This window comes from Adelges cooleyi, unplaced genomic scaffold (genome assembly GCF_023614345.1).
Source record: "Adelges cooleyi isolate 19-005CV unplaced genomic scaffold, UGA_ACOO_1.1 ACOO_flye_CR_arks_rails_tigmint_CR_PRNA_651, whole genome shotgun sequence".
NCBI lineage: Eukaryota > Metazoa > Arthropoda > Insecta > Hemiptera > Adelgidae > Adelges > Adelges cooleyi.
Genome location: NW_026096352.1, coordinates 7041251 through 7067416, shown reverse-complemented (window position 1 = coordinate 7067416; position 26166 = coordinate 7041251). Strand labels below are relative to the sequence as shown.

The following is a 26166-nucleotide window of genomic DNA, read 5'->3' as shown; positions in this document are numbered from 1 at the left end:
TAAATAACATTTTAAATGTAGAAAAAGTTATAGTAACTTTATGATGTGTTCGTGTACATAAAAGTAGCATTAATTTTAAGTTTTACTGAAATCTGATATGATTTAAACAATCTAATGATAGTTAAGAATTAATTTTTATACTCGATTTATAATATATTTATTAAACAAATCGAATGACAATTTTTGGTCTTAAAACATGGAGGAATACTATAATACAACATAAATAATAATTACCATCATGCAAATTTTGACTATTCACATTATCTGTCAAACAAATTGTTAAGTACAAGTTTTTATTTTTTTTTAGAATATTAAGAAAAAATCCTAAAAACGTAAATACTTTTTAACTTAAGAGAAACAGTGTTCCCTTGGTGACCAAGTACCTCTGAAAAACAAATATTGTCGTATAAATAAAATTTAAAATATAGAAAAGTTAGTACAAAAAAAATATAGTAACTTTTTGGACACACATAAAATAAAATCGTTCACATAATGCGACTGTTTTGGGACGAAGGTTGCAAGCTAGTTTCACTATACAACTAGCTTACAATCAGTACGAAACTTCTGTCTGTACACCGACAAGACTGATTGTGGATCAGTTGATGGTATCTATTAAACAGTGAAGTTGGTTTTTGCTATGTCGAATTCAGATTCAGATGAGAAACTCAAGAAAGACATCATTGATTATTATCAATACAGTAGGCTACGCATGGTACAGAAGGAACATAAAATCCAGTGAATTTCTCCAACAACTATACATTTTAACTTTGTAATTTATTTAGCCTTATTTTAAACAAAAATTATAGAAGAGATGATTATTTACAAAAAAGGTCTTATAATCTTTTCGTGTTCGAGTTATTGTTATTGTGCTATAAGGCCTACAATGTTCTAACTATTAAAGTATCCTTTGCGTAAATATTTCTGTTTTCTTTTGGTCACACAATAAAAATGTTCAATCAAAAAACTGTAGAGGATAGAATACTCTAAAGAGTTAATTTTCCGTTCAAACGGCTTGTAATGTTAACCATCCAAAATGACGCACATAAAAATATTACGATTAAATTTGTTTTACGCGTGGTTAGTTGAATATTTTGTTATTATGTTTCTTGATAGTCGTAGGGACCGTAGAGCTCCTATTGTCTTGTGGCAAGTCCTATTGAGAGGGTGGGGACTGGGGAATAGAATTGTCTTCGGCATTTACTTTATCCAGCGATACAGTAGTCATTAAACTACTATTGTAAAGCTAAATGTAAATATATACAAAAAATAGAACATTGGTATTGTTTGTAATAGAAAAAAATTATCAATGATAAAAAAAAAATGTTTGTAGCCTGTATATATCAATACACCTATATCAATAACAAAGCGGACTAATCGCAGATGTTATAAAAACATAGACAATATGTATATATATATAATTATAAAGCTTCTGGTGATTCTCCACCTCTCTGACAAATTATTAAGCTAAGTTGTTGATCACTCACGTTGACAAAAACAATTAAAAAAAAACCCCGTGGTCGGTGTAGCTTGAAACAGCAACTGCGACCGCGGAAAACGATTTAAAACTTATTGCAAACTACTCTTATTCCAATCGCCTCGTGTACGGATCCCGAGAGCTTTATGCTGCCAAGGTCACAAAACAGTTGCACGCACAATTGATTTGCAACCTTCGTCCCAAAACAGTCGCACCGTGTGCGCGTGGCCTAAATTTCACAAAAATTCGAAATGATTTCAACAATTCAAACATAGTCTAGAATTTGTTATTGCACTAGATTTATTAAATATATCGATTAAACAAATTAGATGATAACTTTTTTTCTTAAAAATATGGATGGATATAACAGTACACATCAAATAATAATTACCATCATACCAACTTTGGTTTTTTACATTATCTGAAAGTAAAATTGTTAAATTTAAGTTTTTTTCCTTAGAATATCAAGAAGGAAACCTATAAATTTAAATGCTTTTTAACTTTAAAGAAACGGTTTTCTTCTGTTAGCCAAATATCTTTCTCGAAATTTGATTGAAATGTTTGTTAAAAAGTTATAATACATTTTTTACATCAACATAAAATTAATTTTAATTTTCCCTAAATTTCACTCTAGAACGCGCTTTGAATAAAATACTTTTAAAACTAAACATTTGGCATAATATTGTATATTTTAGTTATTGTCAATGAATACTGATTTTAATAAAACCACGCGTTGATAATATTAGTTTTTGAAGTTAACTTCAACACAGATATTACCGAAAAATTTGAAATCATTTCAACAATCCAAGAATAATGATAACTTTTGTTCTTAAAACATGGAGGGATATTAAAGAACATCATGAACAATAATTACCACCATAAAATCCTTTGTTACTAGCTATAATTGCGAGCAATAAATATATGTGTAAGATAATATGCATGTTACCAGAAAATTTACGTTTGTGAATATTTAACTGATGATTGTAACGGTATAACTATAAAACACAAATATTTCACAGTTACATATACTTAAGTTTTTTTTTGCCTAACTTATGCTAAATCAATATGACTTACATTCACGTATTATTATGAACAACAACTACACAAAAAAACATTTGTGTAATTTAAAGAATTAGGTACAATAACATTTTGTACATTTGTTATGTTCAAATAAGAGTAAACTACGTAGGATATTATATATTTATTATGGATGAAGAATATTTAAATATATGTAGATAATGGTATAGTTATAATTAAAGGAGTTTCAATGTTATAAGACTGTTAGGTTTTCAGAATTGTGTAGTCCACCTGATGTTTTGTTGGTATATTAAATTACGAAAAAATTACTTGATATGAATTACTATAGGTATTCTTTTTTTGTACCAATAATAGGATCTATCTTGTTTGGTATACTTTAATTTTAGAAACTCAGATTAGCCGATTATTCGGGTTGGTTTATTTTTTTCATCCAAGCTAAATAATAAAGTTATTATTTGAAATAAACGTCATAAAAGTATATAGAGATTTTTAGAAATGTTTTATAAAAAAATTGGACATTTTCATGGGTGAACGTCATTGCGACGATGTTGTTAAGGTCCGCTTAAATTTGATATCCGTGAATAAGTACATGTGCCAAGTTAAACAGAGGAAGAGATATTGGTGCCTTTGGTCATAGAGCGTCAAATTTTGTTTATTTTCAATAAACGCCCATTATTTTAAGGTACATGCTGCAAAATATAGGAGCATCAACAACATATTTTATAACTATTAGTTTATTTTATACTTTTAATATTATAACAAATCCTTATAGGCTGCGTTATATATGATTGTCATTTGTCAATGAGATAATTAGAGTTACCGTAATCTTAAATATCATTAACTAGCTGATTCTTTGATGCTTATCGTTCAAAAAAAATATTTGTTCTTGAATATCAGAACTTCGTTTTAATTTGTATTATCACTGTAAGAATGAAATGTATTGTACAATTTCTATGACTTTACAATTCTTGTTTAATTTGACTAGTAAACAAACACAAAAATATTGGCTAAAAAGTTAGCAGCATTTTATGTTATTCTAACATATGTGTTATTTTTATCGGGAGAATATCGTAATCACATTGTTGACTCTTTTTGTTTGTGGAAGTCTTAGTCGTAAATAAATATGTAAACGGTCGAGTTTCACTCAATTACTCAATAGGTCTTTTTGAAATTGTGTAAATTTTAGTGTGATAGTGTTTTTTTCGTTGTAATGTTACGACAGACGTTTCATCGATGTAAAGGGTTTAGACGACCTCTATCAACGATCGTCAACAATTCGTTAGATGACTTTACCGTAGGCGGCTGCGTCAAGGAACCTAAGGCAAGTGCTATTATCATAAACGACCTGGCTAGACGTGATATCTTTTTAATTTTTAGGTGATCATTATCGGCGCGGGACTTGCCGGCCTGTCAGCCGCTCAACGATTGGCGTCTGCTGGTTTCAAAGACTTTACTATTTTGGAGGCTAGTCACCGAGTCGGAGGTCGTATAGAAACGTTTTGCTACGACAACAAAGTACTGGAATTCGGCGCTCAATGGTTCAAGACTGGATTAAACAATAGCATTTTTAACTTGGCCATGGAAGAACAGCTGGCCTTGCAGTCCGATAACAACTCTGCCGGAATATTTCTGTCGCCGGAAGGCCTCCCGGGCATCCGACAGTCCGTAAGTGTTTTAATCACAACATATTTCAAGAAACATCCTCGTAAGAGCCAAGGTAAAAACATCGGTAGAGTCAAAAATTGCCATTTCATTTTTTTTAAAGGCGTTTTTCTAACACAAACTAAATAATTTGATTGATTATGAAACGCAGAACTGAACATTTTTTTAATAAATTATTTATTTATTTTTATGTATAAATCTAAATTTATTTTTATATTCAATATCTGTTTTTACAGGTAGGCGACATAGGTTACACGATATTCAGCGAGATGAAGTCAAAGCTGAACAAAATGGACTGCAGCGCCGACAAAGTACAGCGATCCGTTCTAGACTACCTAAACTTGCGCATTCAACAGGAGTTAGCCACATTGTCTGGGCCACTACAGTACGACGTTTACCGAGTCATTTACGGGTTAACCAACGACTTAAAGGCCGAAATAGGTATCGACCTGTCTTTGGCGAGCGCCTTGGACGTCCACGGCATGGCGTCCGATTCCGGACGCCGTGTCACCGTACCTAGAGGCATGGCCAACTTACTAGCACCCCTCCTCCGAGAAATACCGGCCGAAAGCGTGCACTACAACAAGCAGGTTGATACAGTGTCATGGGGCACGCAAGTGCCCACCTCGCCTAGGGCTTTGTTAATGTGCCATGACACCAGCGCGTACGAAGCCGACTATGTGCTAGTCACCGTGCCATTAGGGGTGCTCAAGTCCACCGCCGACACCATGTTTTGTCCATCGTTACCGTCGTCAAAAACGGAAGCCATCAAAGCGCTTGGCGTTGGGCACTTACATCGAGTGTTCATGGAGTATACCAATCCGTTTTGGGCAGGCGACCAGCCCAAATACCGGTTTGCCCGCTGTATGGACGAGGTGAACGGCCCCAAGGGATGGGCGTCGACAATAAGTCGCATTGACTACGTGAACAACACTCTTGCGTTTGAAGTGTCCGGCCAACAAGCCGTCGAAATGGAAAACTGTTCCAACGAACACGTGGCAATGGAACTCACCAATCTCCTCCGACAGTACACTGGTATGCTTGCGTATAACACGCCAAAATCAACTACTCGCTTACATTGTGTAATAGACAGCCACGTTTAGATACAATTCAATTTAAAGGGGTAATTTATAGGTTTTAAAAGATTTCGTGAGTTTCAAAAAAAAAATAGACAAAAATGATTTTTTTAGAGGTTTTTTTTAATGGCCCTAATTTTGTGGTTCAGAAAGATTACGAAGGGGTTCAAACCACTTAGTCGATTCGTTATCCTGGTAACCAACTTGATAAACGCGTTAACTCAGGCCGGAAATTAAACTGCACTTGTTTTCTTGTTTAATCTATCATAACATTGTCAATCGTTGTTAAAATTACTTTCAGGAAATTTTTTTATTAGGGATAATTTAATTTTTACTAATTATTAAATTACTTATTACTTTATTTATTATAACTTTTTATATATAAGTTGATGTTATTGTCATAACGTGAATAAAATAAAATCTGAGGATATTAGCTAAGAGGACAGAAGAGTCATATTGATTTAAGAAGGATGTAAAAATAAATTGAAAAGAGATTAGCATTACATTTTCAAATCAGCATTTCGTAGCCATATGCTACGAAGGAGTCGGCTTTTAGAAATAGGAGAAATATTCAATTTTACTTCACTGCTTACTGTGTCAGTGTTTTGTTTGCAGGAAATTGGATTCCGTTTCCTAGTAACCTGTTGCGGTCTCGGTGGTGGACAAACAAGTTTTTCCGAGGAGCACAGAGTTATTTGGGAATGCAGTCGAATGTCGAGCACCAGAAAGAGTTAGGATCGCCGGTTTTCGCACACAACGATCCGAACAATCCTATACTATTATTCGCTGGCGAAGCGACCAGCATTGGCAGTCACGCCACTTTGCACGGAGCAAGGACTTCTGGCATCCGAGAGGCTCACCGCATTCTTAAGCTTACCAAAGCGCAAAATAAAATTTAAAATACACTACCGTTATTGCAAGCAGTCGGTGGCCATTTTCGGCAGATCGCTCATTAACGGACAGTGCAAGTTCAATTATCAACAAAACGCCTCTGACTAATTAAACTCTAGTGGCCGAGTCGTTAAAAATGGTCAATAACTACAAACCAAAATACTAAAACGAAAAAATAAAGTTATATTTGGAAAAAAAATGGGATTTAAATATAATAACAATTTAATAAATTACTCAAGGCTGGCCATAAGTGTTATAACTGAAAAAAACATAAAAAATTAATCTCGACCAGACTTTTCAGTTTCATGTAATTCTCGTATTAATTTGTTTACGTTAATTTAAAGACCATTTTTAATCAAACTAGCTATGAGACAGAAAAGTTTAAAATTAAAATTAAATTGATGTATGTGTAAAAATTTGAATGTTTGTTTGTTTGTACATATGTTTATATATTAAAAGAAATCACTTCCGAACCCTTCAACAGACCAAGCTGAAATTTGCAGGTCTTATTTGTGTTGTTCCAATGAAGGATTTCTGTGCACTATCACAATATATTTGCAGTCTGTCGATTATTATTAAAATTTAGTACGTGAACGTATTAACTATAAAATTATAACATTTCAGTAGGATTTAATGAAAGTTTGAACATTTTGAACCTCTTCTAAGCTAATTTATACTTCTAATTGTAAGTTTATGTTTTCAAAATATTGAAAAAATAAATTTAATACAGTTGTTTGTGTACTTAACTTCTTATCATCAATTTTCAAAAATATTGACCTAAGTTAATAATTTTCTCAGTGTAATAAAAATAAAAATAAATTGATAGTTAGTTCTTAAATATCAAATTTTAATGAAGGCGATTAGGTATGTGAAAATAGTGTCAATTTATAACAATAAATTTAGATGTCTTTTTATGGAGTCAAAAGAAAAAACAATCTTCTATTACACTCAGTCAAAAAAAACACAAATATATTTTAATTGCAAAATTTACTTTGTATGGTCATGACAACTAAACAGTCGAGACCATTATGGCCCTGTAGTTGGACTCTGCAATGAGTCCGAAACGTCGGCATATAACTATTGACGTAAATATATCCGAAAATCATCCAAATGATAAAATTTACTTTGATAACCTTTAAACTTTTTATTTGAACAACCTTTGTTTAGTTAAAAACAATAGGGAAATACTAATAATAACAATAAAAAAGTAATACTCAATATTTAAAGAATAATTCTCTTTAATAGAGATTTGCAATGTGATGACTGTTCTCTAGCCTTTATGTTATAAGAAAATCTATACACTTATTTATTAAATTTTTATCCATAATTATAAAGTAAAATAACATTAGAATGAAAATAATAAAATTAAATAAAAAGGTTTTTTTATCACAATTTATGATAGCTTATGGGACACCCTGTATATATATGTAAATGTAAGGTGATATCCCACGCCCAATATATTATATCATATCATTTTTTTCACTATTCATAACACAAAGGGTGTATCCACATTTGTTATCCATGCCGTTTTAAGATAGAAATAATTAAGTAATAGCCGAAATAATGAAGAGAATAAATAAATGATATTATGCTAAACCATATGTTAAATGTTATCAAGAATTTCGAAGAAAAAAATACAATCTAAATTTTATATCAGACTTACATATTTAAGCTTCGATTTGTTTTTATTATGCTTAGATCGCATCGCATTCAGTTGAACAAATAATAATAATTTACTAAAAAAATACATAACAGTATGTTTATAAAGAACTTAAGACAAACATAATTCTGCTATAGTTCAAATGACGTCAGGGAATCATAATATGTACAAAACCTATATCATGTAATCTAGAAAAAGTGTTTAAACAATATTAAAAAAAACCTTTTTAGGAGACGGAGTATTAAGACTTTTGTAGATTTTATCAACGTGACCTATTTTTTACTAGTATCTAATTACAATTTATTATTACCATGGCATGTAAAAAGTATTACTAGGTATCATATAATATGTTTTATTGGAGCCATTGCTTAACCCTACGAGTTGCATACTAATGACGTGATGAGAAATTTAATAATTACTTCTTAACGTCACAAAAATTCTCGCATACTCATATAGTATTTTCCACAATAGCAATTTAACTGAAAACAGCTATATTCATCAATACTAAATATTGTTATCCAATCGTTATCCTTAGAATATCGTTTTTTATTTTAGCTTCGACAGTATATAATTAAATATACAATGATGTGTGTTTTTTTGTTTCTGTAATCGCGATAACTTGATTTCCACTGAGCCGGACTTACTCGAGTAGCACCTGTAAATATCAGAAGCCATATGCAATTGTTAATTTGGTAAAAAGAAGAAAAATTCAACTTCTACGTCCCTCAAAACCTAGAAGACCCGACAAAAATGTGTCAACTTGGACTTGCCATAACTTAAAGAAAAACGGTCGGCCGAAGTCCAAATTTGTATGGAATATTTATTAGGAATGTCCCTATCCGCAAATAGACTTAAATCTAAATTTAAATAACCCTGTTTAAACCAAGCTCAGTCCAACCCAGCACAGTAAGTCACATGAAAATTAACAAAGATATAATTAACTGCACGAGTCAAATAATCCCATAATATAGTTCGAATTAATGTAAAAGATTTCAAATCAAATATTAATCGTTTCATATTTTGTGAAATTGCGCTACATTTTCCCTCAAAAACATTTATTAATGAAATTCTGAAATAAAAAATGTCTCATTATTTATGTTTATGTCTGTTTAATCTAATCTGATAATTAGATTTTATAAAATATATACAAATATTATAATTTGAATAATACTAATTATATTTAAGAACATTTTCATGATACATATACGAGTATAAACAATTTAAATTTTCCTATAAAGTATGTCATAAAACAGTTAGACACATTGTATACACAAAACGTTTTACGACTGTTGTATTTACTTAAAAAGCAAGAAATGTAATACTTGGTGTGAAAAAACAAAATAATAATACGCAGTTTATTATTTTCAAGCCAGTCTTATTTTAATTTCCAATACACGTTGCAGGCATATTTTTAATTACAATGTTTTCAATTAATATTATAATTTTTTCGAGTATCGTATTTTTTATTAAGGAAAGTAGTGCTGTAAATTCAAACGAAGTAAATTCTACGGTGGTAAGTATAAAACTCCGAAACTAAAAGACATGATATACGAGTACACAAAATAATATCAACTATTCTAATAAATAGTTAATAACATATTCTTGTTAACACGTTGATGGACAGTACATGCTATAGCATTCATAATTTTAAAGTTTTGCGTTTCACATAACTGCTATAGCATTCAAATTTAAAAACACGGTTCTTATTTTATATTTTTAGGTTGTGGCATTATTTGTTTTATTTTATGGTTCATAACACGTTTGGGAACATTTATATAACGTGCCTCGTTCGGCAAATCGTTTTATCATATGATAACAAATATTGTTCTTTATATGTTATGCTATCACAATATTCATAATACAAAACAGTTGAGTTTAATTTTTTTTACATTATTTTTTTTTTTTTCCATAAAGTTCTGTGGTGTAAAATTGTTTTATAACAAAATTCATGACCATGTATAACTTTTTTTGAAAAAAATTAAGTCATAGTGGCAATAACATACTATAGCAGTTGAGTATTTTTTTTTCAAAAAACAATTTATTTTTGAATACTGATCATTCGTGTATATACTTTATCAGTATTTAATGGTTGGAACATAATTATTCAAACTGATCCTAAAAGGGGTGTTTAGTTAGCGAATGCTATACAGTGGCGGGTTTAAGGGGGCAGTAGCCCCCCCTCCCTCGGGACTAAGCTATTTTTTTAAGGCAAGTATTATGATATATCAATAATTATTATATAATATCGGCATTGAAGAATATGGTTATTTAATATTTATGGATATTTGAATATTTAGGTTATAAGCTATTTTTTTATTGTTGGATTTTGGATTTAAAATACAGCTTGGTAAATTCTTGAACCTCAATTAGCCCCTCCCTTGGTGAGTGATAAAACCCGCCCCTGATGGGTGTTAAAGTGTGTTTGGATTATTAGTACCTACAAACAATATTATATAAGCTGTTATACTAATTTTCATTAAATTTCTACCAATAACGAATAGTTAGCAGCATAAAAATTATCTTATAAATGTGTATTTTATCTTTTTGTTAAGAATATTATTATTACCAAGTTTAAAATGCATTATGATAATAATAATTATTATTATGATTAGATAACCCAAAAATGTAATATCGATAAGATTTATACAAATTACAAACGTTATTACATTATTAATTCTTTACGAATTATTGATCATTTTTTACATAAAATGTATTTCACATATTATCATTATAATAGGATATAACATCGAGTGACAATGTAAAAGAGAAATTTTATAAGTACGTTGATAATAAGGATGGATTAATCTCTACAACAGGAGTACAGGAACTATTATTTAAAGAGCTGAACGTATTCGTTACTATTGACCAAGCAAAGAAATTTGTAGCTTTGTTTGATCGAGACGGTAAAATATTATTAAAAAAAACAATATTCTGTTTAAATTATTTTATAGTTGACATATTTTCAGGCCACCACAAAATTGGATTAAAAGATATCAAAAAAATAGAACTGATGCTGGCTATTTTGTTAAAGGTTTTTTAAAGTTATATTATTGTTAATAAGTGTATTATTTGATTTTTTTTTGTTATTTCTACAATGTGTCTATGGATATACTTTGGCCATAACAAACTTTTTAGGTTTTATTTGGCTCCTTTAATAATAATTCATATGTCCGCACTGTGAATAACATTGGGTAAATCAATTAGTAAAGAAAAATAATATTTTAAACCCTTCACTATAAACAATTATGATTCAGGGTTTTAAATACTAATTTCTTTATTACATATAACCATAAGTTGCTCAAAATACGATAAATTCACTGGATATCGAATGTAGAAACAAAAATTACTCTTTTATTATATTATGTTATAACATATTTTAACACTATATATATGTATAAAACATTACAGTGGCGTACGCAGGAGGCTAAGGAGACAAAGCCTTTCTTACTTGCCAATTAGAACGTGAATTGATTTGATTTTTCCCTTCTATTACGATAATCATCAAGTATAAAATTGGTCCTACCTATATTTTGTAATCTTTGAAAGTACAGGGTGGTGTTGAGCCGACTGGCGAGTTTTGAAGGGCTATAAATAACGATTAGTAGAACTCAGAAAAAATGTGTTTATTTTGTTAAAATCAGTGTGAAATCCCGTTTTTTAAGTTATGTTTTTTAAAATATGCCTCCAAGATGGCGGCCGTCAGCAGCAATATATTGCTGTAGCCGATATTTGGAGTTAACTCATCAATCTTTGGATCTGTGAATAAACAGAATTTTCGATACTGGGCTGAAAATAACCCACGGAAACTCTATGAAAGACGATTCTACTCTACTAAAGTGACAATGTCCCAATTTGGGGTGATCGAACGGTACTTTTTTGAGGAGGACAACAGGAATGTCACTGTCACTTCGGCGCGATATGTTCTAATGTTGGAAACTTAACTGCGGCACTGGTTGGAGGAAAGAATATGAAGAATATGACTTGGGGGATGTATGGTTTCAACTAAATGGGGTACGAAACCTTCGGAAATCGCTTACAACAATGTATTGCTAATGACGGCCGTCATTTTGGTGATATCATTTTCAAAACGTAACTTAAAAAACGGGATTTAATAATGATTTTAATAAAACAAACCGTTTTTCTCTAAGTTTTATTGTTCGTAATTTATAGCCCCTCAAAACTCGTCAGTCGGCTCCGCCCCAACCTGTATAATATTCCAAAACTGTATTTTTAAAAATAATGAGGCTGAAAGAAGCACTTTAATTATCTACAGAACAACATACACTACTCAACACCGATTATAAAACATTAATTTTTCGATTTAGAAAATAGCATATTAATCAGCAAGTTTATTAATCAAACTCTAGATTAAATATAAACATTTATCGTTCTTGATTATCAGAAGAAAATGTTAAATGGAGTTAGAAATTATAGAGATAATATTTCATGCCTACATACTAGTTGGCTGTAGAAGAGACTCGTTTGTGATTAGTTGAGTTTTTTCCCAACAACAAAAAACAATTTATCATTTTTCAATAAATATCTAGACAAAGTAGGATTAGAAAAAAGAAAGAAAGAATTTTATTGAGAGTTCATTGTAATATTATTTTAGGTATATCAATTGAGCCAAAAAAATAATATAATTTCTAACATTACTTTGTATATTATATTTGTACACATAAAAGCTATACTAACTTTAATAAACTAAACCTCGTCAAAGAAGTCGTTTAAAGTAGATATAACTTGCTTTTTTATATTATTTTAGAAGGAAACATTAAATATAGAGGATAATCACGACGACGACGGCGATAGCACTATTTCGGCCAATGATATTGATTTATTTTTATTAAATGATTTTGATGGAGATATAAGGTTGAAAAAAGCAAAAGAAATACTTCTAATTAGTGATCAAGACGGTACTAAAAAATTATCTATTGAAATTCATTTAAATTATTCACAATTATTTTCAGAAAATGGTCCAATAGAATTTGAAAAAATGGAAGAACTAGGAAAAATAACAACATCTTCGTTACAGGTTTATATATTTACTTTATTATTATGATTACTCATATTATATTTTTTCCTAAACATTATATTACAGGTAAAGAATAGTTAGTCAGACGTATTATGAGTTAAAATTCGTATTATGCGCTTTCTTTAAATATTCTGAAATACATTACTCTTAATCGATTTTGGAGTTATATAATTAGATGTATAAAAATGCTAGGTGGTAAGATAATATGACAAGTTTGGCCACTGCCCTCTCCATAATAAATTGTCAACACCATTAACCTAATGACATTTCCAGTCTATTTCTAAACTTGTATAACATTTATATTATTGTATGTATACTTATTATGGATTTCTTTAATTTTACACACATTCAAATAAAATATATTCTTTAAAAATAAATAGTACTTTATCGGTATGGTATTACTCTGTGATCTCGTTTATAAAAATATAATGGGTAGGGTTTAATCTGCTACATAATTTCGTCGATAGACTACTGGGTGATGCCGTTTCAGCTATGGCATTTGGGCGAATGTAAAAATGTAATAACTAAAACTTAACAAAATGTATTCAAAAGGTGAAGAAATAGGAGAAAATCCAGAAAACAATTTTTTTAAGATTTTGTTACCATCAAATTCGTTTTAGTATCAAGATGCAGTTGCCAAAAACTCCTATTATTATAAAAAAAATGTAGTCGAAAAACGTATAAAGTTATTGATTATTATTTGTTTGGCCATTTACAAAATTCCAAGTCTTAATAATCAATTTTGTTTTCAAATAACAGTATTTTTATAGTTTTATGTATATTTTATATTGTTTTACCATATAATTTACATTATAATATACTAGAAGAAAACATCTAGTAATACTTGGGAAGAGATATTTAGAAATTACGACAAAAATAATGATGGCAATATCTCAGCAGAAGATTTTCAGAAATTTGCTTTACAAAATCAAAAAATAAACCTTAGTTTGGAAGAGATAAAAAAAATTACAGATGTATTCGATGAAAATGGTACTACTTCATTTAACATTATTAAAATCATTATTTAATAATCATTCTTTTTATTTTTAGACGATGGTCAAATTAATCTTAATGAATTTCAGAAAATAGTTAAGTTAATGATGGTTTCGTTTAAGGTATGTACTATTTTTATATCGTTATTTTTGTAAATTAAATTCAAAATTTTAAGTCATTGCTATTGTATTGTATTTTTTTTAACTCCGTGTATAACTGCACTACAATTTTTGACCTCATTCCTAAATTTTAAACTCTAATAACTTTAAAAGTAATTTTTGAAATGGTTATCGATCAGTCAAAATGTTCAGTAAATTATTCTTAATTTAAAAAAAGACAATTAAATGACATTACCATTTAAGTATCAAAAGTTAACCCTCTCTTTAAACCTGGCGTCTGACTGAAAAAATTACAAGAATATTTAATTATTGTTATTTGATAAAACCCAAAAACGAATTACATAAGTAATTTCATAATTTTATGATATAGTCAAAATGTGTGAAATTCCAAAAAGTCTGTATATGATATGTTATTTCATTACTCTTTACAATATTAATTGGGTATTTTTGCCTTAAAACGTAGAATGATGGATAAAATAAAACGCTTCGTCAAATAATCGTACTTGGATATTTTTTCCCTGGTTTGAAAAAAGACTTCCTAAGTCCTACATATCTGATTCTTTTTAAATTAACAAAAATAACAATAACGGATAAAAAAAATCAATTTAGGTTGTAAAAATCCATCCTTTTAAAAAAAAAACTTTTACAAATTTAAATTTTTTTTACAAAATTCAATCTGCTTTCTCGCAAAATGTAATATTAAAATTACTAATATTAAAAGTTGTATACATTAAAATTATACCATAAAGCTACTAAAAAATTAACCTGTAAAAAAGTTGACTTTGTTAAAATTTATTAAAACAAATATTTTGGCAAATTAATAATTTACACCTTAAAAAATAGCCCTCAACAACAAATTATTAAAATGACGTTAATTAAGTAGACGGGTATACCAAACAATTTGCATTATAATATATACACAACTTTGCATGAATTAAATCTAAATGAATATGTGGTAAAAATGTTTACATAAATCGTGTTTTCTAAATTATTAGAGAGATCCAGAGACAGTTAAATATCTAATAGCAAAAAATATATTTCAAAATTACGACGAGAACGGCGACGGTTTTATAACCGTAAATGAATTCCGAAAATTGCTAGCAAAAGAGTTTTACCTAATTTTAAGAACACAAGAAGCTGAAGAAATAATAAAAAACTACGATACAAATAGTAATATACAGAGATTATCTTTTAGAAAGTACTTTTTAATTAAAATTATTATGCTACAGACGATGGTAAAATCGATATTGAAGAGTTTGAAAATATGGATATAATGCAGTCCAAGGTTCGTTAATGAACCATATCATTATTACCCATTTGTAAAGTAAAAGTTATAGAGACTCAATCTCAACTTTATTTGTAAAACTAATTATTTTAGCTTCATCATTAGTACTACACAACATTTTTTGGCAAGTAATTAAAAATACTAAGTTAATAATCGTGTAACAGTTAGTACAGGTAAAGTATAAAAGCCCAGATTACCAGCTTGGCCCTGCTATAAAATATTCTTCAGTTTAACACACTAAATGACTTAACTGACATTGTCTAATGGGCAAAACTGAGTAAAGAATTGAAAATACTTTTGAGTAAATAGTACAATAGTGAAAATAGTACAATATGTTCAATTTAAATAAGCTCAAATTTGGTACCCCTATAAAAAAGACATGGACTGTGAGAGTTCCAGTACACTTTTCTGGGTCCGTCTATTTTACGGCTACGAGCTATTAAGCTGTTCTTTTTTTTTTAGCTACTGCTAGTCCTGTTCTGCTATAATGTTTTATATTCTAAATGCCTAATCGGACGAGGTCGAGTGTACTATCTAGTACTGTTATAAAAATTAAAATACTGTTTATTCAATTATGTAGGTAATTATAAACATCTTAGATATTAACAATATGCAAGCCTATGTATATATTTTAAAGAACTTTCTGTTTTGGTTAACTACAAGTATATTTTGACTTTTATTATAATGGAATAAATCGTTGCTATATTGTAAAGGTTAGAAAATATACAATTATGATGCTATATACTTAAAAATCTACCAAATGTTACTTTAAAGCTCCTTAAATGTATCTTTGTTCAATTCTCTCAAACCGGTTTCTACAATTATTTATAATTAGGTATTTTTTGTATTTATTTACATTAACATGTTTACAATAGGTTTATTACTAACCATTATAGTTTTAATTTAAGGTCCAGTACGAAACGTTAGATGACTATTCGGAAGAAGATTGGATTCACAAATTCAAGAGATACGACGTAAACGATTCTGGGAAAATCTCCACATCGACATTCCAGACATTGTTACAAAAAGAGTTTTTCAAAGTCATCGACATTGATCATGCAAAAGCATTATTAGAGGTGTTCGATATAGACGGTATTAATCGAAATATATAATACATATTTATTAAAATTAATGACTCAAAACTGGTTATCGAGCAGTCAACATTTTTAGTAAGGAAGGAAGTGTGGTTGAGTAATGAGTGCAGAAAAAATAATACTAGACTCCACCGTTCCTCTTGTATTAAACTTAATAACTTAAAAATAACTATCTAAAATTGATTATCAACCAGTCGAAATGCTTAATAAATTATTTTCTATTTAAAAATTGTATAAATACAATATATACAGGGTATATATAAAGGGGGTTTACAAGTTTCAGCTCTAAAAAGCAAGTGGTTATAAACGCTTTGAACACCCTGTATGTTACCATTTAAGTTTCAGAATTTTATATACAAGTAATTTGGTTAAGGGGTTAAAAACATAAAAGTTTGTAAACATTTTTTAAAAAAATCACCCTTATCATCAGCCCTTATTTTGCAGGCAATCATGAAATAGAATTTGAAGAGTTCAAAAAAATGGGACCAATACTGACAAAATCACTTAAGGTTTATATTTTATTTCTCAAGTTTATTAATTTCTGAAATAACTTATACAATAACATATTTATAAACACCAAACGCATTTTTGAATTTATAAACTTAAAAAACTTTTAAATTACATTACATGGAATGTATGATAGAACAACAGACACATAGTGATACAAACTAATTTAAACAATTTAAAAGAAACTTTAAATTACTTCACCTCCCTATCGAGCAATATGATGTTCACAAATCGATTCAGCATCAAAACTGAATTATGATTTTTTATGTAAAAAAATAACTGTGTTTTAATAATGAAATAACTTTCCCTTTACGTCTCTTCTTAAACCTCGTTTCTTTGATAGCACCCACTACAGTGAGGACATCTGCCTATAAATGTCCAATAGGCACAATACTAAAATTGTTTTTTTTATTATTTTAACTATAATTTTTATTTTAAACACTCCATTCTCAGGGGCGTAGCTAGGAATTTTTTTTTGGGTAGGCCCTTTATAAAACATTGATAAACAAAGTTATTAATGATTATTCTTATTAATAATACATTATATATATATATATATAGAGAGAGAACATTTTGGGTAGGCCCGGGCCTACCAGGCCTACCTACTGGCTACGCCCCTGTCCATTCTTATTACAGTTTCATAAATTAAATGTTTTATATAATTAAGACTACAATTAAGGACACGCTCAATATTGTACTTCTAAGCAAGTACTATGTTGATATACAAGTTTAAAAGTTATAACCGTCATGTTATTTGTTGCAAATAGATAGAATTACAACCGTACCAAGATGCTTTCAATCATTTTGATATTGATCGTAATCAGTATGTTACCGCTGAAGAATTAAAGCAATCGTTGAAAACTTTAAATATAGATAAAACAATGGATGAAGTAAAACAAACAATTATGCAATTCGACACTGACGGTAACCACGTTGCATTATTTTTAAATACATTTAAACAACTTTAATTTATATTCACAGGTGATGCCGAAATTAATTTGCAAGAGTTTATAGAGATGATAAAAATGATGGACTAAATAGAAACCTCTAACTTAAGCTAACAACTATAGTACATTATAATGTAATAGCAAAAATATTTAGAAAATAAAAATCTATTTTTAATATTTTAATTTATTTAGGTAGAACTTACTCTTTTTTATCACTGCTCTAAATTACTTGACATCAGGAACCCTTATTAGCTACTAAATTATATTTACAACGATATTCCTATATACACTGCATTTACACCAATCACTCTATATATTTTTATGTAATCTCTAAATATAATTAATATAGAGCATTTTAATTATAAATTACTAAGTAAAGCGGTATTTAATTTTTTCTTCTCTAACTTCTCATAATAAATTGCCATATACATAATAATGGTTTCGTTGTTAAATATCCTAATAGGAATCCAAATTGATTTTTCTACACTCTTTATCATTTCTTTTCTCTTACATTGCTTCCCAAACGTTTATTGTGTAACTTATGAGCACCTATCCTATTCTCCACAAAAAATTACTTATCAGCTTCACCGAAGCTTTAATCTTAAGCTTAACAACTTCTTCTCCAAATATCTGGTATTTTATTTTTTCACGCAATATATTGTCGAAAACGTTAAGGTATATATTTTGTTACTGTGTAAAACTTTTCATTAAGTACAATATTAAACCATTTGTGTATGCCATATTGTTTGATTAAATGTAATTGTTTTTAACAAAATTTAGTCCGTACAATGTGTTTAATATTTAATAGAACTACAAAATACCATTATTATTGGTCGTGGAGACGTGCATAGGTACATAATATTTAATATGTATTAATTTCACCAGTATCTAGACATATACAAGGTGTAATGTAAAGTTCTACCAAGCTTCAAATGAGAAATTTAGGATGCTCTATGGGTACAATAAATGGTATTAATTTTTTTTATTTGAAAATTATTTAAAATAGAACTCGTATCTCGTTAAAAAATTGTATTACGAAAAAAAAAAATTCAGATTTGTAATCGGGAGAAAAAATCTTGTTGAATTGATATGTAATATGATTTTTCGGTATCTAGCCACACTTGCCACACAATACCATTTATTGTACCCATAGAGCATCCTGAGTGTCTTATTTGAAGGTCGGTAGAACTTAACATTACATCCTGTATATACTGTATGTATACTACGTTTCAACAAATTTTGTTTCACTTAGGTACACCATAACAAACATTTAGCCAACTGACATCTAGACATTTTTATCTGTTTTCAACCCAAGAGTAAGCAACACCGGACACTTAATATTTAACTGTCTAACTTCTAGACTATTCTTTTCAATTTAAAATTTAAAAAATTGTACTCTAATCTTTAAGCAAGAAACACCAGACATTCGCTTTTTTTATAGGTCGTTTCTGATCTGATAGGTAGCTAGACTAACGGCTAGACACTGATCTCCACAACCCACTCGGAATGTGTGACCTATCCGGCCGCCTACCAGCTTCTATCTGTGATCTACCCGGTCACTTGCCAGCTACTAGTTATTATTAACATAATTAATGTTACATTATTATGTTTTTTACCTTTCTTAGTTGCCGCCGTTATACTATAATAAACTAACCTTTATATTAAATTATACCAACAAATTGTTATACATATTATTTACACATTACCTTTTAAATTACCCTTTATATTTAAGGAAATATACATAAGGTAAACATTTACAACCCTAAAAGGGACAAGTGTTACAAGTACTTACACAAATCAAAACTATTTTTACTATTATACTTAATATTGTGTTAAAGTAATATAGGTTTTTTATGTTCGAGCCATAATTATTAAACCAATATTATTCGGTTTTGGTACACTGACTAGAATCCAAAAATAAAAATAACCATTCACTGTTGGACAAAATATACCTGGTACCAAGTGTGTGCGTAGCACATGTGTAGATTGGAAAATCCACCATGAAAGGTACGTACCTATGTCGTATGTTGTTGAAAAAATCGCTAAACGCGCTGCTTATGAAAAATATTTACTTAAGAAATAAGCTAACGCGGGTTTACTCACTAAACAAATTGTCGCTACACCATGCCACAACCCGCTATTCATGTGAATAAGGCGTGAATCGGTTTTGTGTTCTGTGGTGATGTGTGAAAAACACTTCAGTTTATAGTATAAGTACCCGTTTCGATATCATTTATCGTTTAAAAATGTATTTTTACAAACTTTGTGCGTTCTCGTTTATATTGATATCAATCGTTACTTCCATTCGTAACGACCAACAGAGTAGCCGTGATTTATGTAAACGCCGTTTACTTCACGCACAGAAATTCAATACGGGCTATGTCTTTAAGCAGCCACAATCGGAAGTCGACTTGAGGCAAAAATCTGACAAGGAGATTGTCGGGATGGAGCTGCTGCAATATAATCGAATCAAATGCTGTTATGTGTTCAACGCTCTGATACATTTACACTTGACCAGGAACGCGATACAGGAAGACAACCCGGAGCAACTCCGTTTGATAAATATGAATAGTATATCGTACGTCAACGAAGCCATCAGGATGACATATTCTCTAATTAAAATTAAAGAAATAGACCTGAACGAAATTTGGTTGCTTTACGCGTACGCTCAGAAAATAAGGCAGTACTTTAGCTCAGTCCGCGTCGATTCTGGTTCAACGACTATACAGCAAAGAAGCATACAACTGGGCATGCACGACTTTGTCGTTGACAAACTAAAGACTTACACAAACTACAAATGTGAACAGGGAAACTTATTCGATCCTAAATCAACGAGGTGCTACATTTTTCAGACGCACTCGCAGTTGCCGAACGAAAAATATGCCGACATTACTGTACGACAAGTAGTTGTGAACGAAAACAAAAATATGCTTAACAATATGATGTGGGAAAATGTAGCGATAGGTCTTAACTTCTATGTCGGAGAAGTGTTTACCGATTATCATTTGTATTTATTAGACTTAGTTAGCTACGAAAGCGTTATGGATGTTTTTCTCAATACGTTTTCTGTAGAGATGGACTGGGGAGATTTGTGGACAAGGTTAAAGGTAATGCACCAGAATGCGAAGGGGCCCGGCATAAATGGAGTAGTAAGTTTGCTACAATATCAAAGCATGATTATTGACATTTTCCAGACTGACATTCTACGGATAACGTTGAAGCACGTGGTGTATTTAAACAAAACAACAGATCAGATAAAAACTAACTACGATAAGTACATAAAATCATATTCATATATGTTAAATGGACTGGTAAAATTTTTACAAATCAATGACAGTCCGTGCTTCGAAAAGTTACTCAAATACTTCCAAAGCGAATTGCCATTGATATTGAAGAATAAAGATTCAATAATCTCTACTATAACTGAACAGCTTTCGAAAATTTCCAAACAATTAGATTGCAATTGTACGAAGCCCCTGAAAATAGACGATACATATTCAAAAGAATCTTTCAATGATATGAACTATTTTATTAGTGTATTGCGCTCAGAACCAATTAGTAATAGTGCAAACTCCGAACTTATAGATGATTCACTTTTAAGTGCTCGCGCATATCTTGAATATCTAAAGTACATATTTAAAACTCCTTACATATTCGAGGTCGTTCAATCCTTTAATAAACTAAACAAAGATACCTATTTAAGTATTTTTTAATTGAATAATTTAATTTAATATTTTTTAATAAAATTTACCGACGATAAAATAATTATTACTTTTTCCCCAAATAATTAAAAACCACTTATAAAAATACTTATACATGTGCAACATAAGCAATTACGGACTACAATATAACATTGATTCTAATTTTAAAATAATTTACTAATTAAAAATTCGTATTTGTTATAATTAATTTATATTATTATTGTTATTTATGTTTATTAATACTATCTTTTAAATTAAATGTCACATGTAATGTCAACAACCTCAGAGTGATTTTGTTGTTTTTAAAAATAATTCATTAAGTTTATTAGTGGTGTTTAACGAGTTAAAAAGTACTTTATTAATTTGATAAGTTATTAAATTATAATATGATTCAAATTTACCAAGAAAAGTAACTTTTAGATAAATGCAACAAATAAATATCATTCATGATGAAAATATATCCTATATAATCAGGTTTTGGGTTCATATCGAAAATTTAGATTAGATGTAGATCACTCTAAAGTTGTTCCCTGCATACGCATCAGCTAACTGATGATAATATGGATAATTCCAAAAATGATCAAATTAATATACCTATTGTGTTTTTATACATTTATAAAATATTCCGAAATTACTCGTTACTCATATAAAGTTATCTTTTTTAGTATCTTTATTTTAATGGAAAACTTTTTCTAAAACTATAAAACATAATTTTTTAAGAAGGGTGTATATTAACACACAATTTTAGTTACAAACAGTCAAATATCAAACCTTGGTCCATGACGTTTAAAGATACTACTACAATATATGAACGATATAATAATATTTTATTAGTAAATAGTAGTATTAATCCCAGAACTAATCAATTATTAAGTTATCATCAACCTACCTATTATAATATACAAATAAAAGTAATTCTTTAAATTAAGTACCTATTTTAGAATTATATTAACAACTATTACCAGTACAATTATTGTAGGTAAAATATAATATACACTTTGGATGGGCAACAAATAACAATAGTATTATTGTTTTTAACTATTTGTTTTTTTTATCGATAGCAATTAGCATGCTTATAAACCCAGATTTCTTTGCATTGTAGCAAATATTTTTTGAAATAATACAAATAATAGTATTAAGTATCACGCATATGCACGGTCTATTTTTTATATTTTGCCGATACAAATTAAACAAAGGAAGTAGAAAATATCTTTGTTTGTTTTTTACTGATATTTTGTTAGGATACCTAGTTGTGTCACTTTTCCAAGACATTATGCTCAATATTTTGTATGATCATTTGTAAAATGTTGTCAAAATAATTTTAAGTGTCATGATGAAAATACATATTTGGTAAAGAGTTACAGTAGAGTAACGATGTAACGGAGATTTATGGCTATAATTTTGCCTTTGAGTAAGTAAATAAATCATAGATGGTGCTTTTAAATTTGTAGGGGGAATATGAATATAATCTGACATTTCTGGGCAATCAATTTTATTATTAATTGATTATAAATCCAAGCAATATCATTGTATTTTATTCATTAGGAAATCGTGAACATTCCAAGATCTTTGAGTAAACTATTTTTCGAGGAATAAGTCAGCAAACATCAAAATAAAAACAACGTTAGGTATATTATCACAGAAATGTTTTTTTTAGCGTGTAGTTAACCCTAGGTCTAATTTTTCACGAACCACTAAAATTCAGCAAACAACTATTAGCAATACAATAATAATATAGATTTTCTGTATATGTTGTCTCCATAAAAATTTAATTATTAAAAACTGTAGTTTAAATGCAAAATAGTCTACGAATATTTTTGTTGTTGTAAATTATGACTGTTTAGATATAAATAGTAGTAACACAATAGATTCTTGTTTACAACAATTCTATATATATATATATTTTTTTTTTTTGAAAAATACAGACATAAACACGTAACTATTATTTTTACGATAATAATTTTTTTTTTAAAGTGATTTTATTCAATTTTATCACTTTTATTTATAATAATTCCCGTAGACCTGTGACCTCTCCGTCTCTTCAATGCTTTGATTCCATTATGCCTATACTCTACTGTACTAGTCCTCTCGGAGAAAATTACTTTCAAATAAACGCTTTTATGCTTATTTTTAAACACAGAACCTCAATTTAAAACTCCGTTCGCAATATACTCCGTCCCCGCTGTACTGGTTTTTTTTTGCAAAAACGTATTGGACCAAATAACACATAAACAATGTCTTGTTAAATTTTGTTGGAATGGTCGACGATTCATGTTTCAATCGTTTGTACTCCATAGTTTAAATTATAATCGCTTATTCTCAATAAAATTAATATTTATGTATTATATACTTTCATTAGAGCAATCTCACACAAACTATTTATACTTCATAAATTATATTATTTCAAAGCTCTATTATGCTTCTGTTTTACTAGATTTACAATGTACAAAATAAAATGCAACTAAAAAAACCTTTTCATAGATCCTTAAAATGTAAAGGGTGGGGTAGTGAAACGGGCTTTCCAATTTAAATACATTAGAAAATCACCGATTTACTGCCCCACCCTGTATATTAATTTCTTGTTATTTTCTAAAGAAAAATTGAGTTTCTAACATTTAAATTAAAATTAAATCGTATACTCGTACAGTGATGGAGAAAACAATAAATTTTACCCACATATATTACTTATTAGTTAAATGTCACTAACGTTTATAGCCACTAGCTGTCGGCTGTTGCCTGTTACTTAACAATAACCTATTATGGAGATTTTAAAAATTGTGTTTTTTTAATAATAGTATAGGAGCAGTATCATAATATTAAATGTTCACGAGATTTGATCTACATATTTTAGAGAACAAACAGAAGAATATGAGCCCTCTACTATCAGAGATGAGGCAATTATTTTAAGACCGCCAGGATTCAACCATCGCCTACGGCGTCCAACCAGTTCCGACGCCTCGCTCTCTTGATCGTATAAATTCGCAACGACGTTATTGTACCGCGCATACTCTCTCAGTCTCTTCTAACCAAGTACTTGCTTACTCGAGATATCTATTAAAAGGTTTTGCATACTCTTGACTGATTACTAAATAAATTCGTATTTTATGATTTTAAACACAAAACAAATATTTTACATATCCAATAATCAAATTATTTCATAGTTTGGATGTAGATATATTTCTTAATGTACAACTTTAAGTATGTTATATTATTTCTATCAAAATTAGTAACTTTATTTCTTTAAGTACAACTCTTTAAAAAAAATTAATTAATTAATAATAATTTAAATAAATTATCCAAAAGCAACAACGTTTTCTATAAGTTAAAAATACGTTTCTTAATTCTTTTAAGAAAACTAAATAAGTTAATATGTATCACAATTTGTAAACATAACAATATTATAACAACTAATTATAAAAAAAAATATCTATAATTATCTAGTGAGATAGTCAAAAATAGTTCTTTAAATGTTAATATTTATATCACAATTCTTCAGAAGTAAATGATAGTTTCAAAGTGTACATTTTCTTATCAGCTAAAATAAACAAAAGTTAAATGTTAGAAAATAAAAAGAAAGGTTAAAATACATAAATTCACAAGCACATGTGGATTAGATAATAATGACAATAGAATAAAATTGTTAAATACTTGAAGAATAACAAAAGAATTGACGAATAATATTATGAAAATAAAAATGCCAAAGTCACGTTAAATCAAGTACGGTACAGCTGAACCAACTTTTAATACAAAGTCTTGGCATATGGGATTTTTTGTTGATCATGATAGTTTGCACCCACCAAACATCTTAAGATGGACAACTAAAAAAATATCAGGCCCTTTTTGTAATTTATATAAATTGAGTAACTGAAATACGTTTTGAAAATTTAATAATATACATTGAAATATATTTTTAATTTTATTTTAGACAAACCTAGTTTTAACATAATGTTAATTTAAATAATAAATATTAACAATAAGTAAATTTAGACTACATGATCTTCAAATAATACATGTAGATTATTAAATTCCCCCATTGCTTCTATGTTTTCATTTCATAAATAAAGCATTCTGTAACACCACATAATTTTTAGCAAGACTTAATAATTCCATAAAATATTTATCATATTTATATTTGTTAACGTCGTGCAATTTTATAACTGCTGTATTGAACGTTTGACAATACGGGGAAGAACGCAGCAACGCACAATACAAATTTTAAGTTGTGTTTGAATAAGGAATGTCCACTATTATATTCAACGTCATTTGTGCTGGATGTTTACAAAACTTGTACCGATTCAAGAATGGTCCACTGAAAACTAAACCACTGCAAGATTTAAGCCGTCCAGAACAAAATGGTGTAAGTCACGTTTTCACACAACCTGAAGTAAAATACCCTGACGATAATTCTACCTTAAACCTATTGTCTGCACAAGTTGTTTGAGTTTTGCTGAACGGCAAAAGAACTATTACGTGACCTTTAGTGACTATACCACTTTTGCTCTCGGTGACTCATTTGTTTCAGTGTCATGCGACAAAGGAAGCTAGATTACCAGCCAGTCATCATGCCAATGCCCAATTTGTAAAATTTTAAGAAAACCAATATAGAAATATCTAACTCTTTTTTTTAAAGAATTGTATGCACAGAATAATAAATCAGGTCTACAATTGAAAAATATAATTATGT

The 26166-nt window shown here is 29.2% G+C and overlaps 3 protein-coding genes across 5 annotated transcripts in view; 2 read left to right on the top strand and 1 right to left on the bottom strand.

The window, feature by feature from the left end:
• Positions 1-26166, bottom strand: part of LOC126844974 (uncharacterized) — a 47713-nt gene that overhangs the window by 20312 nt on the left and 1235 nt on the right. The window lies entirely within an intron of this gene.
• Positions 3723-6149, top strand: LOC126844783 (uncharacterized). Its single transcript, XM_050583192.1, has 4 exons — positions 3723-3833; positions 3890-4177; positions 4411-5209; positions 5866-6149. The coding sequence occupies exons 1-4, from the start codon at positions 3723-3725 to the stop codon at positions 6147-6149; spliced, it is 1482 nt and encodes a 493-aa protein (XP_050439149.1).
• LOC126844975 (uncharacterized) lies at positions 9175-18452 on the top strand. Of its 2 annotated transcripts, none has more exons than XM_050583515.1 (13): positions 9175-9314; positions 10539-10704; positions 10768-10832; positions 12567-12717; positions 12772-12836; positions 13661-13826; positions 13887-13951; positions 14944-15118; positions 15178-15233; positions 16142-16325; positions 16772-16836; positions 17602-17758; positions 17816-18452. In XM_050583515.1, the coding sequence occupies exons 1-13, from the start codon at positions 9222-9224 to the stop codon at positions 17869-17871; spliced, it is 1464 nt and encodes a 487-aa protein (XP_050439472.1). In that variant the 5' UTR covers positions 9175-9221; the 3' UTR covers positions 17872-18452. The 2 variants fall into 2 exon arrangements, with proteins under 2 accessions (XP_050439472.1, XP_050439473.1); XM_050583516.1 differs by lacking the exon at positions 9175-9314 and adding an exon at positions 9754-9811.

Bases quoted from the DNA above. Each gene is read 5' to 3' on its own strand.
- LOC126844783 (XM_050583192.1), top strand. From the start codon at position 3,723: ATGTTACGACAGACGTTTCATCGATGTAAAGGGTTTAGACGACCTCTA. The intron at 3,834-3,889 runs GCAAGTGCTATT...TTTAATTTTTAG, and splicing joins GCTGCGTCAAGGAACCTAAG to GTGATCATTATCGGCGCGGG. The intron at 4,178-4,410 runs GTAAGTGTTTTA...CTGTTTTTACAG, and splicing joins TCCCGGGCATCCGACAGTCC to GTAGGCGACATAGGTTACAC.
- LOC126844975 (XM_050583515.1), top strand. From the start codon at position 9,222: ATGTTTTCAATTAATATTATAATTTTTTCGAGTATCGTATTTTTTATT. The intron at 12,718-12,771 runs GTACTAAAAAAT...AATTATTTTCAG, and splicing joins TCTAATTAGTGATCAAGACG to AAAATGGTCCAATAGAATTT. The intron at 15,234-16,141 runs GTTCGTTAATGA...TTTTAATTTAAG, and splicing joins TGGATATAATGCAGTCCAAG to GTCCAGTACGAAACGTTAGA.